Source organism: Sabethes cyaneus, chromosome 2 (assembly GCF_943734655.1).
Source record: "Sabethes cyaneus chromosome 2, idSabCyanKW18_F2, whole genome shotgun sequence".
NCBI lineage: Eukaryota > Metazoa > Arthropoda > Insecta > Diptera > Culicidae > Sabethes > Sabethes cyaneus.
Genome location: NC_071354.1, coordinates 125,037,369 through 125,062,287, shown reverse-complemented (window position 1 = coordinate 125,062,287; position 24,919 = coordinate 125,037,369). Strand labels below are relative to the sequence as shown.

At 38.3% G+C, this 24,919-nt stretch overlaps 1 protein-coding gene across 1 annotated transcript in view; it reads right to left on the bottom strand.

Moving 5' to 3' along the window:
- The window catches only part of LOC128738091 (protein vav), a 388,215-nt gene that overhangs the window by 10,055 nt on the left and 353,241 nt on the right, over nucleotides 1-24,919 (bottom strand). The window contains exon 12 of the mRNA XM_053832936.1: nucleotides 4,435-4,603. Coding sequence (XP_053688911.1) covers nucleotides 4,435-4,603 — 169 coding nt within the window. The remainder of the gene's footprint in view (nucleotides 1-4,434; nucleotides 4,604-24,919) is intronic.

Below are 24,919 nucleotides of genomic sequence, written 5' to 3'. Positions count from 1 at the left end.
CTTATGCGACGTAAACATCTTCTCTGCACACGCTCGATGCGTAAGTTCCATGCAAGCTGGTGCGAAGTCCAAACCATGCATGCGTTTTCAAGCAGAGGACGTACAAGGGAGTAAAAAGCTTTCAAACAATGAGGATCTTTGAAGTCCCGTCATATTTTTGCGATGAACCCTAGCTGCTTGCTCGCTTTAGAAACAATTTCTGTTCGGTGCCTATCAAACGTCAGCTTACAGTCCAGGATAATATCAAGATCGTTAACGTAGTCGACTCTGTTTAACGCTTGCCCATCAATACTATACTAAAAAATAATAGGCGATTGAATTCGGTGAAATGAAATCACTTGGCACTTAGCAATGCTTATTATTAGCGAATTTAGTTTACACCACGTCACAAATTTATCTAATAAAAACTGGAGACGATAACAATTCAACGAATCGTCAGATAGATCTTTATGTCATCGACGTTAACTAGTCGGCAACTATTTCGTATGGCATCTTGCCTCATTGGAAAAAATGACGAAAAGGAGAGAGCCAACCCGAGCAAGAGCGAAGAGCAAAATAATATCAAAATGTGTTATTGGAAATCGAATAACTCATATCAAAATTTGGTCTTGTTTTGGCTGACATAGTTGGTAAAATAACACAAAATAATATCAAAATTTTCCTCCTTTAAGGCCAAAAGAAAAACTACTTGTGTTATTTGAATAGTAAAGTAATAACATGACTGTATTCAGAGTTTAGAATAGCATATTTTAGTATTATTAAGGTATTGAATAACAAATACAGTAGTATATGAGATTTACAAAAATCATTTTATAGAATATTTATAATCTAAAATCTCTTTAATCAATAAAAAAATTGTATGAAATATATCGAATGTCATTATAAGGCCAACATACGATATGATAACAAAATCAGTTATTAAACTCATCTTACAACCATTGTTTTAAATATCTACTCAATAACAAAAAGTGTTATCAATGTATCTCCATATCTATTCATTAACAAAATATACCATTATAACACAGTTTGATATTGTTTTTATATTATTTTGCTCTTCGCTCCTGCTCGGAAAGCGTGCGTACCGCAGGGTAACCAGATTTCTTTGTAAATGTAGGTGATAATTCCGATCCAAGCTTAACTTGTAGAACTCTAGCACACAATAAGAATGCTTTTAGCCACGTAACAAACCGTTGTGAAGCTCCCAAACGTTTTTTAAGCAAGATGTGATGATCAATTCGGTAGAATGCAGCTTTCAGGTCTGTATAAATTACATCTATTTACGCTTTATGTTTAATATCCTGAATGCATTTTGATCTGAAATAAGGTGGTTCGTTGTCACGGAACGGTCCGGGACAAATCCATGCTGATCGGAGGAAATCGAGTTCCTCGTGCTACTTAACATAACAGTGCTTAACTTGGATGCAGCTGATAAACTGGTAATCCTACGGTAATTTCGTAAATTTCGACACCACTTTTATAAACCAGGAAATTTTCCTTGAGATAACGATTCGTTGAAAATGCACCAAAGTGGCGCAGCCACAATTTTCATGCAACGGCACAAAAGAACAGCCGGAGTCCCATCCGGACCAACAGAGTACGAACAATTAAACTTTCCAATACCGCTACAAAAGTGGTAAAGTGGTGTGAGTAGACGTGATGTTTAAACATCAAATTTAAACACCGATTCTTATAAGAAATAAAGTGCTAATAAAATTTAGTGAAGTGCCTGTGGATAAATTGTCATCCCAGCGATTAACTGAGCTAAGTATAACTTAGTAATTTATAATATATGTGTATTTAAGATTGAAAATAAAGTGTAATATTGTGGATTATTTCATAGCCTTTATGCCGCGGCGGCTGCGTACTAAGCCAAAGCGATCGCTAAATTTTTATTCGAAAATTTTATTCGAATAAAAGTGCCGGCGGTGTAAGCTGGCACGCGGTTTTGCTCGCAAACTAAGATATACGCAAGATATACAGCCCTAAGGGTTGTACGAAAGGGTGACGTAGGACTATATCAGATCATTAGATCAATGACTAATGTAAACTGTATTTCTGGAATATGTATGTTTATGAGAATCTGTTAGTGCCATTATTTAATTGAATTTTTAAAAGAGAAGAATGAAATATTCAAATTCAATTCTTCATTGAATGCAATGGTGGCTTTGAAAATACGTGGACGGGGATTCATAAGTACAAGGCCTGCAACCAATGAGACATAGTGATTTCTTTTAAAAATCACTTGTGTGCATCATAAAGGTTGAAATGGTAATGAATGGCCAGTCCACAGATTATTGTATTGAATATGATTATGCGTAGTTTGACATGTTTCAATAATCTTACTTTAAGTCGCTTGTGGCCTATAAAAGGGCCATTGGTTACAATTAACATTAAAGCCAAAGCACATCCATTGCAAATATGGCACGTAAGTTAGTGGCGTCGATTCACTGTCTTTTGCTCCGAGAAGATTTTACTAGTTTACTTTCACAGCTTACCGCTTGTTGCATAGCAGAAAATATGGCTCATACGCAAAAATTTCTGTTTTATTTGTATGAGAGTCCTTATCCTCAAACCACCATAAAATAAATTCATACCTCCAATAACCCCCACATGCCAAATTTGGTTCCATTTGCTTGATGAGTTCTCGAGTTATGAGGAAATTTGTATATTATTTGTATGGCAGTCCCCCTCTTAAAGAGGGGAGGGGTCCTAATTCACCATTCTTGCCTTCTGAAACCACCAAATGCCAAATTTGGTTCCATTTGCTTGATTAGTTCTCGAGTTTTGAGGAAATTTGTCTTTCATTTGTATGGGAGCCCCCCTCTTACGCTCTCCATAAAATTGGTCGCTAACCCCCCCATAAAATTGCTGGTCATTTTATCTATCCAACGACGTATAAAATGTTCAGTTTCGTTCAGTAGTTTAGTAGTTATTAGCATTGAAATCTTTCATTCAAACGTTACACTTCTATTTTCGTTTTCACAAAGTGCTACCCAATCCCAGTATAGTAAACAAAGACGTAGTCCTACGTCAAAACCTATATAACTGCTTGGAGCGATACGGTAAAAACTTATCACTCAAAAAAATCGACACGTCGCATCCACGTGAAAAATCATGTAAACTTCTGTACAGCAACTGAGGTGAACTTCATGTACTAGTTATTGGGAAAATTGATAAAACTTACCGGGATCGCACGTAAACTGGTTAGTATGAGTGCGAGTTACCAACAATTCATGTGAATGTTACATGAACAGTGTGATGGATGAGAATTACCTATGTTTTCACGTAAACTTGACGTGATGATTTTTTTGAGTGTATGAACGGTAGCGGGTGCCTTCCACAACACCGTGTTGGTGTTCCATATCCGCTGCTGCTGCTCAGTAAGAATGATTTCGATTCGATATAATGCTTATTATGATACCTATAGGAATACATTTCGAAACAAGCTAATTTTTCGATTCAAGGACAGTTTTTTTCTAACTAATTGTTAATTCGTTTTACAAAGTATCAGATTGTGTTTTGTTCCGAAATATATAATGTGCTATCCTACTTTCTTTTATAAATTTTGATTTGGTTAAATTATGCATTTCAATCGAAAACGGGTTTTCAATTGAGAGATGTGAATATAATATTCAAACAAAGTATGGTTTAAAAATTCGTTAATTTAATCTTTAATCGTTTTAACTTTCATGTCCATATTATTCGCTAAACGAAATGTACAGAATGTTTTCGGATAGGTACACTCAAAAAAAATCGACACGTCGCATCCACGTGAAAAATCATGTAAACTTGTGTACAACAACTTAGGTGAACTTCATGTACTAGTTATTGGGAAAATTGATAAAACTTACCGGGATCGCACGTAAACTGGTTAGTATGAGTGCGAGTTACCAACAATTCACGTTACATGAACAGTGTGATGGATGAGAATTACCTATGTTTTCACGTAAACTTGACGTGCTGATTTTTTTGAGTGTAAATAAGTGCGCAGCGCAGATAGCACGAAAGAAAGAAAAAAGCAGAGTATGAGTGAGGAGCTCGACTGTCGTCCTGTGCCGCTCGGTGCCCACTCAACACATATAAAACCGAACCTAACAAAAAAATTGGCACCGATCGTCATATTTGTTCGTACCAGAGTCGGCGAAGTGCATTGAAACCAGGTGCGATTGACGTATGAACGAAGGAGAATGTTTTAGCACGGCGTGCGGAGCGGCGCGTGCTTTCACATGTCTGATTTCAAAGCAATATTTTTATAACTTTACATTTATACCCCTCGCCCCAGACTACTGTGACACACTTTGCCCCGAAGCATGTTATTTGAATAAACATGAAAATTAACGCTTGCTGGAAATACTCCACTGCAATCATTTATTGAACTGCGACATCTTAGTAATTCAGTGAAGTAATTTTATTTACAGGCTGAAAACAACTCACCTTATCCATTGCTTTTCCGCGCCACCATCCCTTACTATCCCCTTCTTTTCCAATAATTATTACATGACACCCTTGTCTTAGCGACAGTTGGTTAGGTTCATATGGCGTAAAATCGAACAATGCAGTGGCTGTTACTTCTTTGAAAGGCCATTGAAGAGTTTGATGCAACCTGCAAATATATGTTCATAATTATTTTATGTTTGATCTTCTCACAGCTATAGATTTTAAATTTAACAAATCCTGTCTCGGTGTTACAGCTTTTGTAGCACAAGTGTTTAGAATAGGTTTTTAGAGCATAGTTACATAGTTACGGACTACCTACGAATGGCCGAAACACCAAAAGGCATAATATATCTAATGGCCGAATAACAAAAGGTCGAAACACGAATGCCCGAACGCCATATTCGGCCGACACCTGTTTTTGTTTGTAAACAAAGTGCGAGTAGCTTTAATATTGCCGCTTACTTTTTATGATTTTTTGTGATAATTTGTATTATTTGTGTTCTCTCTTATATCGCTAAGCAATAATTCGCTGAACCTACATCGATAGAAAATCAAGTTTTTGCAGCAGATCCTGCAGTGTTTGGGCTACCTGTTAAGGTTTTTGTTAGTCAACATTCCATATCAGCTGGTCTAAGCTTAGTCTCGCGCTGTGGGTAAAAGTAAAATCTAGTTCCATTATTGTTTTGGATTTAATAAAACGCGTTCGAACGATTAATACAGGGATTACCTACGAATGGCCGAAACACAACTGGCCGAATCACGAATGGCCGAAACACAAATGGCCGAAATAACGAATGGCATAATATATCAAATGGCCGAATCACGAATGGCCGAATCACGAATGGCCGAATGTCATATTCGACTGAAAATATTCATAGTCTTCAACCTGTGCAAACGTTGAATACATGCTGTCCTTACTCGCTGCCGCTCGTTCGGACTTAACTAAGGGATAATCCCTAATAGATAGTAAACCTAGGAAAATGCATGCACCTAAATAGTAGGGGTTTCTGCGGGGGGGCTGCCCCCCGCAGTGGCCGGCACTTCCGACGGAGGGTCACCGGCGCACACTCGCGGCCTACGGCCCACAGTGGGGCGACTCCATACAAACAGGGTTGCCACATGCACAGATTATTCTGTGTTTAACAGATATTTGAAAGAAATCGCCTGTACAGAATCTGTATGCATAGAATACAGATTTTCGCCAAATTACACAGATTAAACAGATTTTTGAGCTTTTATATGAGAGTGAAAGAGACGAAAATAGTCAGCAAAAGACTCTCTATCTCTTTCACTCTGATTGTTTTGCATTGAACAGATTTTTGCACAGATATTTTTCCTCGCCGTACAGATTGTCAGATTTTTCCAACAAAAAACACAGAATTATATGTGGCATCCCTGCATACAAATGCTGGCCAAGCAAAAAAATCTCTTTAAAACAAAGATAATATGTGGTTCCTAAGTAATTTTGGGGTGCTGAGCCCGAATTTCAGGTTTATTTTGCATTAGAACGTATATTTTTTGTGTTAGGGAGAATTTTCAACTATTTTTCAAGTATTTTTTAAGTATAATGACGTATAAGAAATGAGGGTCATTTGGAAAACTATTGCAGATAGATTTTTATAGGATAAAACATTTTATAAAACAATACAAAGGAAGTATAAGCTTTAATAAACAACACAAAATCACATATAAGTTAATATTAATCAAAAATCAAAACTTTTCCCCTTATTAGTTTTCTTAATCTTCTTTATCTCCATCTTCTTCTTCTTCTTCTTCTTCTGCATCACTCGTTTCACATTTCGTCTTCAATAGTAATATAGCGTTCTCAGAAAGATTTATCTAATTACATTTTTCCGTTTCGAAGACGCTATAAGCTTTATCCGGAGAAATAAGAAGACGAATAATTCTATCACGATTTGTATTTTCACACTCATTTTTGCATATAAAATATTGTCTTGTAATTTTATCACTATTTTTAGCATAAGGCAATAACCTTATTTTCGTGAGGGTCAATACCGGTGTAGTGGCTAGCATTCACGCCTCTCACACCGAGGACCGTGGTTCAATTCCCAACCCCGCAGAAGTCACGAATGACCCGAGTTGTCAAAGTGACTATAATTAAACAAAAAAAACTTATTTTTGTGCTTCTTCTGTCATTCGTCCTATCAGCAATATAGTTGTCTAGATTCATTTATGACCGCGAATTTAAATTCAGTGGACGTATTATATGAGGACTATACCCTGACATAAAGGTTTTTGGTATACAAACAATAAGTTTCGAATTTTTCTGAAATAGCGTGTTCAAGAACTTACTATAAGAAAATTTCTCAACCTTTTAATTAATTTCATATCTATACCCGTGATTTCAGAACTAATACCAGGATTGACATAAGATCTTTGAGCTGTATTTTCGTCATTACTATCGCTGTATCCTCCAGATTTCCTCCAACCTCTAAAATCTAGTCAATATGCAATATGGACCATACATTCGAAGCAGCTTATCCAACCATGTAAAGGAGATATCCCAGAATTAAGATATCTTGCGTTTACTTTGGGTGTTTACATTTTGTCTATATTGTTGAATTCTGATATAGTAGCCTTACAAGCGTAACATCTGTGCTCTGCGCTACTCTGCGCTAAATGAGACTATATCCATTTGAAAGCTCATAGTTTACGCTAACTTTTACCGGTAGTGTCAATAGTGGCGAACCCTGGCTTCAAAACTTTTAAGCGTGTTTTACGCGAAAATATGGCACTTTTTTAATGAAAATTAAAATTGTGGCATACTATAATAAAATTACTGCATACTCAATGAATGGGCCTCATTCAGCACTATTTTTTGAAGAACATTTCCTTAGACACCGTTGAAATCCGAGCTACCATTAGACCTCTAGCATGTTTTGAAATATTGGGTTATTTTTCAAAAAAACGCTAAAACATGCTGAGACAGCATACTTCCAAGATTCATAGAAAATTAAAATTTTGTCATATTGATCTAAAATTTTGGATTTGAACACTTCAATAGTATAGAATCCCAGGAAAAATACAACGGAGAGTCGAAATGAACTTTCATTTTTTGGCTGCTGGCCAGCGATTCCCCACTGTGCGGCCGTCTCGCCCTGAATCATCTAGGAAACATTTGCTTCTAACACGGTAAATACGTCTCGCACCTTATAATGAAGATGTGTTTATAATCAAGAAATATTTACGGAATACTTACAGTGGGAGGAACCGGAACAACAGGCCATTGTTTCACCCCACTCTATGGTCAAATTTTAAGCCTGTCATTGACAAGCTACCGCGGACCACAAACAACTTGGAAGCATGGCACCAACGATGGATAACCATTGTTGGTTCCCATTACCTGTCAATGACCAGGATCATCACAGAGCTGCGGGTGGAGCAAAAGGCGATAAAGGGGAACATCCTTAGAATTCTTCGGCGGGATGTTCCGAATTCGCGCCGAGAAATAGACGAAAAAATCTACTCGAAATGTGTTAATGCTCACAAAATGAGCAGCAAAACTTTTGTTGACACAGTTGCGCTTTTATTAAGCGCTAAACAGACATTCGTAAAGCATGTTTCGTTTGTTTAATAGTAGTAGTTTGTTTTTTGTTTGATTAAAGTTATTTGTTAACTACTTGCCAATTCATGGATTTTTAATAAGTAGTTATTTAGGCATTCCGAAAAATTTCGGCCTTTCGTGACTCGGCCGTTCGTGATTCGGCCTTTCGTGATTCGGCCTTCTGTGACTGATATTGAAATTCGGTGCCAACCCTTAATACAGAGCTATATTTAAACGATCTATTCACATCAAAGTACTGGTACAGAATACATGAATGGTATTTGGCAACCCTGGTGACTGACACGGCAGATGATCCATCGAAGCAGGCGACGGCTGCAAAACATCCATTTGACAGCCCGGTGGTAACTCTAAATTGTTGTTTACACAGACAGAATAACTACGGTTTAGATTTTCATTTGCGATCATTACTGCTGCCTCGGATTTACTATTTGCTTGCTGGTGGTGTGGTACTGACGTGATGTGTTCTATGTCCCATTCACCTTCTGGTTTACGAAATTCGTAGCATTGTCAGTAAGAATTCGTTGTGGTTTACCGTGACGGGCAAAATTTTTTTGCAGGTAGCGATGTCTGATCAGTCCTGATTAGGTCTTTTAAAATGTCAATTTCGAAGAAGTCGGAGTAATGGTCGACTGTTACCAATTTTTTTTGATTTTTTCCTTGATATTCGCAGAAAAAGACGTCTATTGAAACAAGTTGGAATGGATAGACCGGTATTCCATGGCTCAACATTGAAGGATTTGGTTGTGACACAGCGAACTTAGCACACACGTTTCATTGTTTAACCCAGTCTTTGATCTGGCTGCTCATTCCTGGCCAAAAGAGGTTTGCTCTGACCAACTTCAACGTTGCTTCCAGTTCCGTTGTGATTAGTATGACATTTTTCGATGAGTTTTCTCCGAATCTTGTAGGGAACAACTATTCGATCGTCTCGAAAAACAATGCCGTCCTGAGTAGATAACTCGCTGCGACAGTTAAAATAAATTTTAGTTCCATCAGGAAGATGATCCATGGACTTGGGCCATTCATATCGTACAAACTGTGCGACTATTTGTAGAGTGTAGTCTTGTTCCGTTTCTTTTTTTTTATTTCAGCTAGGCCACTATCGGAGACACTCAAGAAACGTGAAACTAGTACGTCTTCAACATCGGGAAACACTTTGTAGGGTTTTTTTTAATTCCCGTCGTAGTAAGTAAACCCATTGACCAAACTCGTGACTTTAGTCATGACCTCGAAATACGGTCAGGCACATATTAATTTTATTTTTGAAGCGATGATTCTACAATTGATCAAGGGACGGTAAGGGAAAGTAATGAAGGATTTTTTTCGGGAATGAAGGGGAAGGGTGGAAAGGAAGGGGGGCGGGAGGGGGTAATAGGTAGCTCTGCGGTAGCGCCTCTGTGGTTCAAAGGTACACGGGTACCAGTGAGCGACACGCCCTGGCAGGTGTTGTGGGTTCAAATCCGGTTATAATCTCTGATTACAGCTTGGTTCGACCCATGCACCTTCCAGCATTGGACACAAGATAGGAGTCACAACGACAACTTGTTAAGCATAGCTACCTATTACCCCCCCCCCCTTCCTTTCCACCCTTCCCCTTCATTCCCGAAAAAATCCTTCATTACTTTCCCTTACCGTCCCTTCATCAATTGTAGAATCATCGTTTCAAAAAAAAAGTAAAGCCATTCTAATTTTCATCATTTGTTGGATGGATTTAATGAATACTCCAAAAGTTCTTGTGCTGATTTGACTAGAACACACTTACCTTCCGATCCGTGAACTTTGAAATCACTGAAAAGCGACTATTACGCGTAATTGAAATTACGCAACTGACTTTATACCTGAAATTCGTCGTACCGTTTAAAAATCCGTCCATCAAAATTTTTCATCGTCCGAACTAAAAATCACAACAATGTTTACGAAGCTAACGCGCACGTATTTGTGTAGGACGGCATGACAAATGTTATTCTACAAAATTTCTGCAGGTCAGGCAAGTTTTCCTGGCTGTAGAATAACGACAATGCCTTGCGTGAGTTATTTTCATTTATGAATGACGGATATTAAAACGATTAGTCGACATTGTCTTCTTCGTCGCACGAAAAAACGTAGGAAATTTGGCTGGTAGGACTTCTTTAATGATAAAAAGCATTTAAATAGATCTCAGCTCACTTTGATTGATAGCGTATGATAGACAACTAACTAAAATATTAGGGAATAACTAGTTTTGCATTGTGTGTCATAAAAATGCTGATATTTTTAATAATTTGGGTTGGATAGGACGGGAATAGGCAATTACGACGATGTAGCAACATACCCTGTATATTAAGCTTTTTGAAGTCCTTTTTCAGTTCTTTGTCGTCGAACGGCGCTCGAGACAACGTATCAGCCACTACATTATCCTTGCCAGTAACAAATTTAATTTCCAAATTGTAACGTTGCAAGCTTTAAACTTCACTTTTTGCACTAACGTAAGAACTGACGACACTATTAATACAAGGCAAGTGTTTGCCGTTCTTACAAACATAAAAAATATATTTACCTTTTACCGACCGGTTTCGGGCAACTAGCCCATCGACGCATCGCTGGCCAGCAGCCAAAAAATAAAAGTTCATTGCGACTCTCCGTTGTATTTTTCCTGTGATTCTATACCATTGAAGTGTTCAAACCCAAAATTTTAGATCAATATGACAAAATTTGAATTTTCTATGCATCTTGAAAGAATGCTACCTCAGCATGTTTTTTTTCGTTTTTTTTTTAAGAATAACCCAATATTTCAAAACATGCTAGAGGTCTAATGGTAGCTCGGATTTCAACGGTGTCTAAGGAAACGTTCTTCAAAAAATAATGCTGAATAAAGCCCATTAATTGAGTATGCAGTAATTTTATCATAGTATGCCACAATTTTAATTTTTATTAAAAAAGTGCCATATTTTCGAGTAAACACGCTTAAAAGTTTTGAAGCCAAGGTTCGCCACAATTGACACTATCGGCAAAAGTTTGCGTAAAATATGAGCTTTCAAATGGATATAGTCTCATTTAGCGCAGAGCACAGATGTTACGCTTGTAATGCTACTATATCAGAATTCAACAATATAGACAAAATGCAAACACTCAAAGTAAACGAGGATATCTTAATTATGGGATATCTCCTTTACATGGTTGGATAAGCTGCTTCGAATGTATGGTCCATATTGCATATTGACTAAGTTTTAAAGGTTGGAGGAAATCTGGAAGATACAGCGATAGTAATGACGGAAATACAGCTCGAAGATCTTATGCCAATCCTGGTATTAGTTCTGAAATCACGGGTATAGATATGAAATTAATTAAAAGGTTGAGAAATTTTCTTATAGCAAGTTCTTGAACACATTATTTCAGAAAAATTCGAAACTTATTGTTAGTATACCAAAAACCTTTATGTCAGGGTATAGTCCTCATATAATACGTCCACTGCAATGCAAAGAATTTGAATTCGCGGTCATAAATGAATCTAGACAACAATATTGCTGATAAGACGAATGACAGAAGAAGCACAAAAATAAGTTTTTTTTTGTTTAATTATAGTCACTTTAACAACTCGGGTCATTCGTGACTTCTACGGGGTTGGGAATTGAACCACGGTCCTCGGTGTGAGAGGCGTGAATTCTAGCCACTACACCGGTATTGACGAAAATAAGGTTATTGACTTATGTTAAAAATAGTGATAAAAATACAAGACAATATTTTACATGCAAAAATGAGTGTGAAAATACAAATCGTGATAGAATTATTCGTCTTCTTATTTCTCCGAATAAAGCTTATAGCTTCTTCGAAACGGAAAAAATGTAATGTAATCTTTCTGATAACGCTATATTACTATTGAAGACGAAACGTGAAACGAGTTATTCTGCAGAAGGAAAAGAAGAAGAAAAAGAAGATGGAGATAAAGAAGATTAAGAAAACTAATAAGGGGAAAAGTTTTGATTTTTGATTAATATTAACTTATATGGATTGATTATATGGTGTTGATTATTGAAGCTCATACTTTCTTTGTGTTGTTTTATATAATGTTTTATCCTATAAAAATCCATCTGCAATAGTTTTCCAAATGACCCTAATTTCTTATACGTCATTATACTTAAAAAATACCTGAAAAATAGTTGAAAATTCCCCCTAACACAAAAAATATATGTTCTAATGCAAAATAAACCTGAAATTCGGGCTCAGCACCCCAAAATTACTTAAGAAGACTTGATTTAAAGAGATTTTTTGCTTGGCCAGCATTTGTATGGAGTTGCCCCACTGTGCGATGCCCAACTGATTGCGTTGAAGAGCCTGTTAATTTGAAGAGAAGTGATATGATGGGAGCCTTATCTTCGTTCATCAATTGATCAGCTGCTGTGATGAACATTGACTCCCACACATTTAGTTGTGAGGTCTTTCTGATTCCCTTAATTACTTTTGCGTTATCCCAGTCGATTTCATGCTGAAAGTTTGCTGCATGTACTGCCACACTAGAATCGTTGGTTCGGTTGTTTTCCACTGCCTTTTTGTGCTCTTTTAAGCGAACTTTGAATTTTCGTCGGGTCTGCCCAATATATACCGCTGGGGAGTCTTTGCATGGTATTTGATAGATTCCGGACATTTGGTTTGTAGGAATCTTATCTTTCGCGTTGCATAGAAGCTCACATAGTTTAGAGGTTTGTGGTCGGTTTTAATAGTTACCTTCGAATTTCCCACTACGAGTTGATCGAAGCGAACACAGGCAAATAAGATTGCGAGTAGTTCCTTTTCAATTTGCGCACAGTTACGTTCGGTAGGTGTGAGTGTCCTCGAAGCGTATCCAATCACACCTTCATTTTGATATACCGCAACCCCAAGTCCAAAGCAACTAGCGTCGCATTTAATAACCAGGGGGCTTTTGGATTGTGGTACCGCAGCGTTTTAACATCTGACACAAGTAGGGCTGTCTAACCAGTAGTACTGAAACCGGTAATACCGACCAATATTTGAATACCGAAATACCGGTTTTGGAAAGGCAAAAAACCGGTATTTCCGGTATTTTCTAATGTCAAGCATTTCTTCGACTACTAGTAATGGTGGGGGCGAAACTCTGGGTCAAATGATCAAAGCTCTTGTACCCGTTTGAGTCACAGTAGAGCATCTTTATTGTAAAAATGTTCCATTGTATGAGCCACCAAATTATTCGACACTCTCAAATAACGAATCTAGGAAATAATATCAGAGATCTTTGGGCATTTTGAGCATTCTTTCCATTAAAGGATCTGCTAGGAAAGATTTTAGAATATTTCTCAAATATTTCGAGTGATGCCGCGGCATTCATTATGCTGCAAGCTAAAATACCAGGATTTTTGAAAATAGTTAAAAGCAATTTTCCTTACTACAAATTTGAAGAAATGAAAATCACATTCGAGTGACAACCGTTACCAAGTCAAGACGTATTGTGCGATCGCTCGTATAAATAATTTCGTTTTTGCTCGCGATAATCAGGTTGATAAATTGTGCATAGTGCATAGTGCCATTCGCTTCGACACAACACAAGTGTGTCGCGACAAAGAGAAGCACCATTGTCTAGATTCCCGAACTTTTGTGCTACTAGCCGTATGTGTGCTGCAGGGCTAGAGATGGTCGGGTTTCATATTTTCCAAGCCCGAACCCGACCCGGGCCCGAAAATTTTTTTGCTGTCAAACCCGGACCCGACCCGAACCCGAATTTTTATTTTCTGTCAAACCCGAGCCCGACCCGAACCCGAAATTTTATTTTCGGTCAAACCCGAACCCGACCCGAACCCGGATTTATTTTTTTCGCTGAGCCCTAACCCGACCCGAACCTGAATTTTTTTTGGCCAAACCAAAACCCGATCCGAACCCGTATTTTTATGTATGTTATGTTAAATTTGAGCCCTCACACACCTCGATTTAAATCTCGGCGGTTTTCTTTTCGTACTCTCTATAACGTTCGAGCACTAAAATTCATTTGAAATTTTAGGTTTTTTCATCTTTCTATTTCTTTTGGAACCGAATTGAAAATTCTAAAAAATTAAAGTATACACTAGAATCGTTTCTTTTACTTTTCACGGGAATATCTCTTAAGTTTTCTATGAAACCTGTAAAAAGCGAAAAGAAAAATTTACATGAAAAATTATTTTGAAATGCTTGGATCTTGCTTCATTATGTTATACCGGTATCTAATAGCCGAGAGCTAGTTCTTAGTCTATAGCACTAGCACCTTAGTTTAAAGGTAGCTAACATAAAAGGGATTGTTTTTAACACTAAACATACCGACTTCACTCTACGAATATTTTTCGCGAGAAGACCGGAAATGCCGCGATTATCAGTAGATTAGCGTTAATATTTTTCTCGATAAAAAAGAAATAGTAGAGCACCAAACGTTGCATTAGGTTTTAAATATATTTTCTAATAAAAGTAGCTAAACAGAATTGTGTTACAACGCCGTGAAATTGAACCAAAAAACCAATGGGTCAAATGACTCCTTCACGGCAGAGCAGCCATAAATACAGATATTTGTGCATGCATAAATTTGGGGCCCTACCGTTTTCACCGGAGTATTTTATTTCCTCGATCTAATCTTTTAAATAACATAAATAGTTTATGAAGTACTTTAAAATTCAGGAACATTAGTAGAGCCAGAAATCAAAACAACTGAAATAATTGATGGGTCCCAAATTTATGCATGAACAAATATCTGTATTTGTGGTAGCTCTGCTTCACGGTATGTTGTGTGTTAAAGACAGCTAAACTTACAACTATTTCAAGGCACGAAACTTTTTGGAAATCGGAATAGAATTTATGATAGCAGACAATTCTAGTCTTCTCAGTCCACCCAACTAGTTTGAGCGCAGTTATGATATGATCCAACTAACGAATTCTGGCGAATTCTGGAATATATAACTTTTGGTCTAAACTCGATCTAAATCTGAAAACACTAAACCGTCTAAAAAGCAACCAGTTCAGTGTAGCTGATATCTGAGTCATACTAAATATCATTAAAGTACTGCTTATTTTATTATGTTAAAATAATACTTTTACAAGAACTGAATGTGAAGATGGTTCGGTTTCTTATTATCCAAACCCGAAACCCGGACTTATTTTTTTCGCTAAGCCCGAACCCGACCCGAACCCGAATATTTTTTTTTGGCCGAACCCGACCCGAACCCGACACCTGGCAAAAGCGTCAAGCCCGAACCCGACACGGGTTTTTTTCGGGTTTCGGGTCTGAAAACCCGAGACCCGACCATCTCTACGTGCAGGCATCACAGCAAGCGGCATTGTTTTTTCTTCTACCGATACCGGTATCCATTGTGCCCCGTACACGTGTGCAGCCCCCGCGTATGGGACTGCCGCGGATCCACCTGGAAGAGGGGAATCCGCGAACTTAAATCTAGAGAAACCAAACACGCACGATCTATCTCTAGATAACGACTGTCTTTATTGAAACTAAATTTACAAACAGGAAACTTAAGACCAGGTAATAAAACTGCTGTCGGTAGGCATCGTTGGTAATTCCATGGTTGTGAGTATCGGTCCGCCTATTTTGATGCTTCGTCCAGACGGTGTGAAAACAGGCAAACGTCCTGCCTATGGAATGTTGATAGATATGATGATGGTGGGCAAAGCGAGATGGGCGGCAGGTAGTGGCCAACAATAACATATCCCTTTAGTTTATTTGGCGCATAGGTAGCAAGCGCCGTTAAACAAAACAAAATCAAATTAAACCTTATGTTGTGAATGGGGGTTTTCCCCGCCAGAAGGCCGATCCTTCAATCAGCTTATTGGAATGCATCTGGGGAATTCATATCACACCGCATATACTTTAAAATACAGGTAGGCAAATTAAGGAAGAGTGGCGTTGCACGTGCTCCAGCAGACATCGGACATCAGCTGGCAGTGGTATTGTTCGGGCGGCGCTTAGACTGGATCATCTATTCACCTACCAGCCGGTTTGGATTGCGTACGGTGAAGTATTGTGATCTTCGTATTTATTTAATTTTTTTTTTATTATTTTTTTTTAATTGATAATTTGGCTCTTGATTCTAAACCGTCCAATTGATAACCCACCCACATTCGAGTCTATAAAGTTGTTGAGCGGGTGAGCTTATTGCTCCCGCTAAAATGGAAAACACTGTTTGTCGGCGTCGAAACGGATGAGGAGGAAATAGATAAGCTAGATATCACCCCGCCTAGTTCACCTTTTTTGGATTTACCCCCTAGCCCTTCAGTCTCATCTGGTCCCCCACCCCCGTCCGGCCCGCCAGCCCCGGACCAACAGGTTACTCAACTGATTAAGGCTTATCCGGATGACTCGAAGGGGCCGTTTATTGTCTTCTTCCGGCCAGAAATGAAACCTTTGAATATTAATCAAATTAGTAAACACCTGGCACAACAGTTTTCGGACGTAACCGAGATTACAAAGGTGAGACCGAATAAACTGCCAGTTGCCGTGAAAAGCTTGAAGCAAGCAAACGCAATTGCTAGCTGTGAGCTTTTTACGAGAGAGTATCGCGTGTACATCCCTGCCAAGGATGTGAAGATTGACGGTGTAATTACCGATGGGAACCTCACCGTCGAATACATTTTGGAGCATGGCGTTGGCTGTTTCAAGAACCCCATGCTCAGGCTTGTTATTTCCTCACTCATTGTGCAAAAAGTGTAACTTTTTTTGTTCAACACAATGAGCAGAACTGCTTTCAGAAATGAGAAATAAATCCACACAATGAGAAACAGACTAAACACAATGAGAAAAACTGACGCGCAGAAAAACTTCTTAATGCGCTCTTTAAATGAGCAACTTTCGGTTTTGCTCCCGGTCCTCTCGGTAGCTACAGCAGTAAACGTGGAAACAAAACAACCGGTGCGCGTACAGCAACTATAGACTCAGAGGCGTCAAGACAATCAAAAGTCGTTAAATTTTGAATCTTAGCGGAGAATTGCCTTTGTTTATAATGGGACTTTCCTGTTGGTGCGCGTCAAGAAGCAAATGTATGGGAATTCAAATGTTGCCATATCTAAATAACATTTTTCGCACTGTTGCCATTGTGACATGCCTAAGCATATGATGCAGTTGCGTTCACGGGCAGCCAAACTCAACTGAATATACTAAATGTAAGAATCATGATTCAACTGCATTAATGGATTAATATTTTTCTGATGGCAATGACCGCTACTGACAATCGTCGTTTTTTCTCAACGCACTACACATGTTAAAACTACCCGTAGTTGTCATACGTCAGCGCATCGCATCAACGTATTCAAAGTGTATTAACATTCTCCTCAATGAGTAGCACAGTGTGCAGTTGCTCATACAACTGCGTTCAGCAAGAAAGAGCACAGTTAAAATGAAACGGAGCAGAATAAATCGCGTTGAAGACTGAGCACAGTTTGAATTTTTCTCTTCTCTTTTTTTCTTCTGAGGAGGTGCCATCCCTGCCCATGCTGCAAAAGGTCAAGGTGCTGGACTGCAAGCAATTGCATTCAGCATCGATCGAAAATGGGAAGAAAATATTCTACCCTTCGGAATCCTTTCGGGTAACTTTCGCCGGATCCGCATTGCCAAACTACATCCTTCTGGATAGGGTTCGTCTGCCTGTACGCTTATTCGTACCGCGGGTCATGAACTGCCTGAACTGCAAGCAGTTGGGTCATACAGCCACCTATTGTTGCAACAAGGCACGCTGTAGCAAATGTGGCGACAATCATGCGGAGAACGCTTGCAGTGATAACACTGACAAGTGTCTTTACTGCGAGGGAACCCCGCATGATCTGGCGGCATGTCCCACGTACAAACAGCGCGAGGAAAAAGTTAAGCGCTCCCTTAGGGAACGCTCCAAGCGCTCGTTTGCAGAAATACTCAAAAGAGCCGAGCCATTGACCAACGAAAATATCTATACCTTTTTGCCAACCAATGAGGGTACTTCTGAAGAACCGCTCGAAGGATGTTCTTATGCTATGTAAGAAAGCTCTAGGAAGAGAAAAACGTTTTATTCTCCTCGACTTACTCGCAAAGGACTTAAGATATCCTCGAACGGAACGAAAAATTCATCAAACTCTAAGAAAAGCGGTGAAAAAAATCCGAATCAGGTACTTTCAGGGTTACAAAAATTGAAATCAAACCAGGAGTACCCACCGCTTTCAGGTGCACCAAAAACCCCTGGCGCATCCAATGTACATTCATAGATCAAATCGGGAAAGGGATTTTTGAAGTTCTCTCACATTGTGGACTGGATATTTGAAACTTTTAACATCTCGGATCCACTCAAAAGCTTTCTACTTGCCTTTCTTCCCACAGTTAAAACATTTTTAAAGCAACTAACAGCACAATGGCCCCTCCTCTCAGCTTTCGTATCCTTCGATGATTAATACATTGAACAATGCTGATAACTCTGTCGCTGTTTTACAGTGGAACTGCAGAAGTATCATCCCCAAATTCGACCTTTTCAAGCAACTAATAAATATTTCTAACTGTGACGTATTCGCGCTCTGTGAAACTTTTCTCAATTCAAGTAACGATCTCAACTTTCACGATTTTAACGTCATCCGCCGAGATCGAGGGTCACATGGTGGAGGGGTACTACTAGAGATCAAGAAGTGCTATTCTTTCTTTCGAATAGACCTCCCCTCGTTCTCGAATATTGAAGTCGTCGCCATTCATGCTAGAATAAAAGGAAAAGACCTTAACATCGCTTCGATATATATCCCTCCATCGGTACGGATTGAGCAGAAGCCACTTTCTGATATTGCAGAATTGCTTCCCGCACCTTTGCTAATTTTGGGAGATTTGATTTCCCATTGCACTCAATACGACGACGACAATCGACCCTGATTAATAACCTGATTGACGACTTCGATATGGCACTTCTAAACACCGGGGAAGCGACACGTATACCTAATCCTCCAGCCCGTGCAAGCGTACTGGATCTATCTCTTTGTTCGACATCACTACCGTTAGATTGCAAGTGGAAGGTAATCAATGATCCCCACGGTAGTGATCATCTGCCAATCCTTATATCAATTACTAATGGCTACCCGCCCGTGAATTCAATCAATGTTACATATGACCTCACACGCAATATCGATTGGAAACGCTACGCGACTGTAATCTCAGAAAACATCGAATCACGCGACGAACTTCCTCCGGAGGAAGAATACGACTTTATTACTGGCTTGATCCTCGACGCCACGACCCAAGCTCAGACGAGACCGATACCCGGGAAAACGTTCAATCGGCGGTCTTCCACTATTTGCTGGGACAAAGAGTGCTCGGAATTGTACGCGCAAAAGTCCTTGGCGTATAAGGACTTTCGAAAACACGGTTCGATAGATCTACTCAGGAAGTACGAGGTACTTGAGAGACAGATGAAGAGCTTGATGAAAGCGAAAAAACGCGGATATTGGCGCCGGTTCGTGAACGGATTGTCGAGAGAAACAGCGATGAGCACTCTTTGGAGCACCGCTAGACGCATGCGGAGCCGTAACGTTACGAATGAAAGTGCGGAGTACTCCAACCGATGGATTCTCGACTTTGCCAAGAAGATCTGTCCGGACTCTGTCCCGGCTCAGAGATCCTTTCGCGACGCGTCGCCTTCGACTGCAAATGAACCCCCGTTTACAATGGTAGAATTTTCTATAGCTCTCCTCTCTTGCAACAATACTGCTCCAGGATCAGACAGAATCAAATTCAACTTGTTGAAGAATTTGCCTGACCCTGCCAAAAGACGCTTGTTGAACCTATTCAACAAGTTCCTTGAGCTGAATATTGTTCCGCAGGACTGGAGACAAGTGAAAGTCATCGCCATTCAGAAACCCGGGAAACCAGCCTCCGATCATAATTCTTATAGGCCGATTGCGATACTTTCCTGTATCCGAAAATTAATGGAGAAAATGATCCTTCTTCGCCTAGATAAATGGGTCGAAGAGAATGGCTTACTTTCAGATACCCAATTTGGCTTCCGCAGGGGCAAAGGAACAAACGATTGCTTAGCGTTGCTGTCTACTGAGATTCAACTTGCCGACGCTCAGAAGAAGCAAATGGCATCCGTATTTTTGGACATTAAAGGGGCTTTTGATTCTGTCTCCGTAGAAGTTTTGACCGAAAAACTTCACTTGCAGGGACTTTCGCCGATTTTGAATAATTTTTTGCTCAATTTGCTGTCGGAAAAACGCGTGAGTTTTACACATGATGATTTGACAACATCTCGAATTAGCTACATGGGTCTTCCCCAGGGCTCATGTCTAAGTCCACTTCTGTATACTTCTGTATAACTTTTATGTTAGCGACATAGATAGTTGTCACGACGAGTCATGCACGTTAAAGCAACTTGCAGACGATAGCGTTGTCTCCATTACAGGATCCACGACTAACGATTTGCAGGGACCTTTGCAAGATACTTTGGACAATTTGTCCAGTTGGGCGTTAAAGCTGGGTATCGAATTCTCTCCGGAAAAATCAGAGTTGGTCGTTTTTTCTAGGAAGCATGATCCAGCACAACTTCAGCTCCTACTTATAGGTAAAACGATCGCTCAGGTACTGGTTTACAAATATCTCGGTATCTGGTTCGATTCCAAGTGCACTTGGGCAAGCCACTTTAGGTATCTGATTCAAAAATGCCAACAGAGGATAAACTTTCTTCGTACAATTACCTTAGGCCTGGCCTTAGGCTGCATGCAATCGACCCATACGATGAGTCTTGAAGTGTTGGCGGGGATTCTACCATTGAAGAATCGCTTTTGGGAATTGTCCTATCGTTTACTCATTCGATGTGAGATTATGAACCCATTAGTAATTGATAATTTTGAAAGGTCGTAGCCAAAGCCAAGAGCCAATTTTTAAATTCGCACTATTTACCTTTTGTATTCTCCACACTTGCTTGCAAAGCCTCCACTGATTTTACTCCTGACTGCGCTATCCTGCCTAACGAAAGATACTTAATTAATTTAACTAACCTAAAGACATTCTCACTCTTAGCACAAACCTCGTTTCAATTCGCGGAACACAAAATCACACACTCTGACTTGCTCCACTGATCAGATAGAAATGATCGAAGCGAGATTTGAAATACCCTCAGATAGGAAAGAGGTTTTGCCTTTCTACTATATAAATATATAGTATAAAGGTATAGAAATCACTCGAAAAACCGGAAATGGAAAGAAGGTCCTGCGGGCCGAATGTCATATACCATTCGACTTCGTTTCGAAAACTGAGCATTTTCTGTGTGTGTGTGTGTGTATGTATGTGTGTGTGTATGTGTGTGTGTGTGTATGTGACGCTTTTCAATCTCACTCACTTTTCTCGGAGATGGCTGTACCGATTTTTATGATCTTAGTGTCAAATGAAAGGTCTAGGTGTCCCATAGGTCGCTATTGAATTTCATACTGATCGGACTTTTAGTTCAAAAGTTATGTATAAAAATACGAAAAATATGGGGCTTCATTATCTCATAGGTCCTTCAACCGATTTGAACCAAATTGATTGCATATGAAAGAGGAGCCTTGCAAACCCTTAACTTCCGAATTTCATGACGATTGGACTTGTAGTTTGAAAGTTACATAAAGAAATGTGAAAAAATAGTATTTAAAACATATTTTTGCCTTTCTACTATATAAATATATAGTATAAAGGTATAGAAATCACTTGGAAAACCGAAAATGGAAAGAAGGTCCTGCGGGCCGAATGTTATATACCATTCGACTCAGTTTCGAAAACTGAGCATTTTCTGTGTGTGTGTATGTATGTGTGTGTGTGTGTGTGTGTGTGTATGTAACGCTTTCAATCTCACTCACTTTTCTCGGAGATGGCTGGACCGATTTTAATGTTCTTAGTGTCAAATGAAAGGTCTAGGTGTCCTATTGGTCGCTATTGAATTTCATACTGATCGGACTTTTAGTTCAAAAGTTATGTATAAAAATACGAAAAATATGGGACTTCTTTATCTCATAGATCCCTTAACCGATTTGAACAAAATTGATTGCATATGAAAGAGGAGCCTTAAAAACCCTTAACTTCCAAATTTCATGACGATTGGACTTGTAGTTTGAAAGTTACATAAAGAAATGTGAAAAAATAGTATTTAAAACCTATTTTTGTAACATTTAAGAATTAATTCAATGAAAAACATCACACATTTTATTATTATTTGAAAATTACTGCTGAGAACTATCAAACGAAACCGAGTTATTCAAAATCGGACGGTTCATTCAAAAGTTATTCAAACTTTAACACTTAAGCACCGTATATTAAACCGTTAAAACGTGTCAAAACATATCAATCAAATGTTGATTGTATTCAATGTGTGCCCTGTGCAATGTATGTATGTATGTATGTATGTATGTATGTATGTATGTATGTATGTATGTATGTATGTATGTATGTATGTATGTGTGTATGTATGTATGTATGTATGTATGTATGTATGTATGTATGTATGTATGTATGTATGTATGTGATGACAATTTGCAATGAAATTCAAGAAAAGTGAGAAACATGTCAATAGTCTGTTTTGAAGCCTCTTAGTGGAATACGAACTCTGAAATAAAAGAAAAAAAATTTTTTACCTGCTAAACTGCCCATGGATGCATAGTTGACGTAAAAACCAAAATGACCAAAATGTAATTTTTCGGTCCTACGCACTCTTAACTATGCATACCCAATACTCAAACAACATATGTTTGTTCGAAAATATTCGAGAAATTTAGGAAAATTGAGTTACTCTGTTATTGGTTTCACGTAATGCTAATGGTTGACGTAATTTCCTGCATAATCAATCAGCATAGTAACCTATTTGTTTTTGTAGCTTGACGCCAAGTTATGGGAATAATCGTTCAAAAAACAGTCTGTTTATTCACATAAACTGGCGTTCGCATTTTTTAAACACAATAAATGAGGAATGAATCATGAAACCCCATCAGTCCTCTTTTGATTAATAAACTCTACTAAATAGACAGATTATTCGTTTGAAAAAGTTTATTGCAAAGATTATATGGCTTTATTTCACGATAAAAATGCGTTTTCTCAACAATCATGGTGCTGGTCGTTACGTCGACTATGCATCCATGGGCAGTAAATTCCACTATTTAATATTTATTCGTGACAAATACGTATACGCTTTGAAATAAGACACTGATGAAGCCTGCACGTCGTAGGCGAACTACGTATCTGTCGAAAATAAATATTAAATAGTGGGATTCAATCGAAAAGTTTTTTCTTTTCTTTTTTAGATTTCAATAGTCATTTTCTTCACTTGCTGTTACTCACAATTGTACAAGAAAAGCAAAAAGCGGAGAAAAGCAGTTAATTTAAGTATATAAGTACATATAGTGGTGTATAGGATCAAAATACTAGTGAGTTGATTTTTCCAAATAAATTTATACAAATTTCATACAAATTTTGCGCATTAATAGATGCTCTTTTCAATCCATAGATACTAGAGCTTAGAAATGTTATATGAAAAATAGGAAGTAAACGTTGCACGGTAGTAACTTTGTAAGATTTGTTTTCGTTAGTACATTTTAACAGATGTCTTATGTCATGTATCATATTTTATCAATAAATCAAAAATGACAAGCACTGGAAATCATATTGATCATATTTCTCATTCTCAAACATGTTTATGGCGCAGTTTTTGCACTATTTTTCGACCTCATCTTGTTTTCCTAACCCTCTAACATTGTAAAAACGATGTGATCAAGTTCTACTATCTATCTTTTCATGAAAGTACATTCAAAAGAAGCTTAAGTTTTTCATGCAAAAATAATAATCTGAAGGAGCGCCAGCTAAGAAAAAAGCGAAGTATAATAATAATTTTTCTGAACTCTTGTTTTACCTTTGTTATACTATATAACAAAGGTTTAGAAATTGGTCGAAAAACACGAAATTTATCCAAGGCCCGGAGGGCCGAGTCACATATACCAATCGATAGGGTTCGACGAACTGAGCAATGTCTGTGTGTGTGTGTGTGTGTGTGTATGTATGTGTGTATGTGTGTATGTGTGTTCGCTCCGAATTTTCTATCGCCTGTTACTCGGAGATGGCTGAACCGATTCGATCGCTACTACTTTTGTTTGAAAGGTATTATTGCCTAGTATATCACTATTTAATTGTTTCGTGGTCTGACTTTTCGTTTGAAAGTTATAAGCAAAAATGTGAAAACTACGTGACACGGTTTTCTCCGGAACCACGCAACCAATTTTAACAATCTTAGTACCAAACGAAAGCTCTTACTATTACTGAACATTTTGCTAAGTTTTATTGAAAACGGACAAGCAGTTTAAAAGTTAGCCTTGAAAAACCTGTTTTGACTAGGTACAAATGAACGCCTGTTTCTCAGAGATGGTCAAACCGATTTACACGCTATTAGTTTCATTTGGCAGGTAATATAGCCGGATAGATCACTATTGAATGGTTTTCTGATTGGACGTTTAATTTGAAAGTTATGAGCAATCGAATACACCACACCAAAATTAACAATAATTTATAATGATTTTAACCAAGATAATTTACCTAATTTCAATTATTTAAATATCAAACGAGAGGTTTTCACACAACGAATATATATGCAAAATTTCATAAGAGTTGGTTTTACCGGTCAAAAGATATTAACCCTCGAACACTCGCGTCCACTTTTATAACACGGTTACTTGCGCGCATAAGAGCCCAAACCCAAAGAAAACGTGCGCACTAGAGTTTTGACTAAGAAAACTTAGTTTTAAGTTTATTAAACCTTTGGAAGAGTTTCCTAAAATTGAAAGCTCTATCGTCTGGTAGAATTTGAATTTTAATTAATCCCCCTAAAAGTGAAATAAAAAAATTATTTTCCTTTAGTTTCAATATAACACATTGATGTGTTCTGCAAACTTTTAGAGCATATTATTGCAAGAAATTTTGCT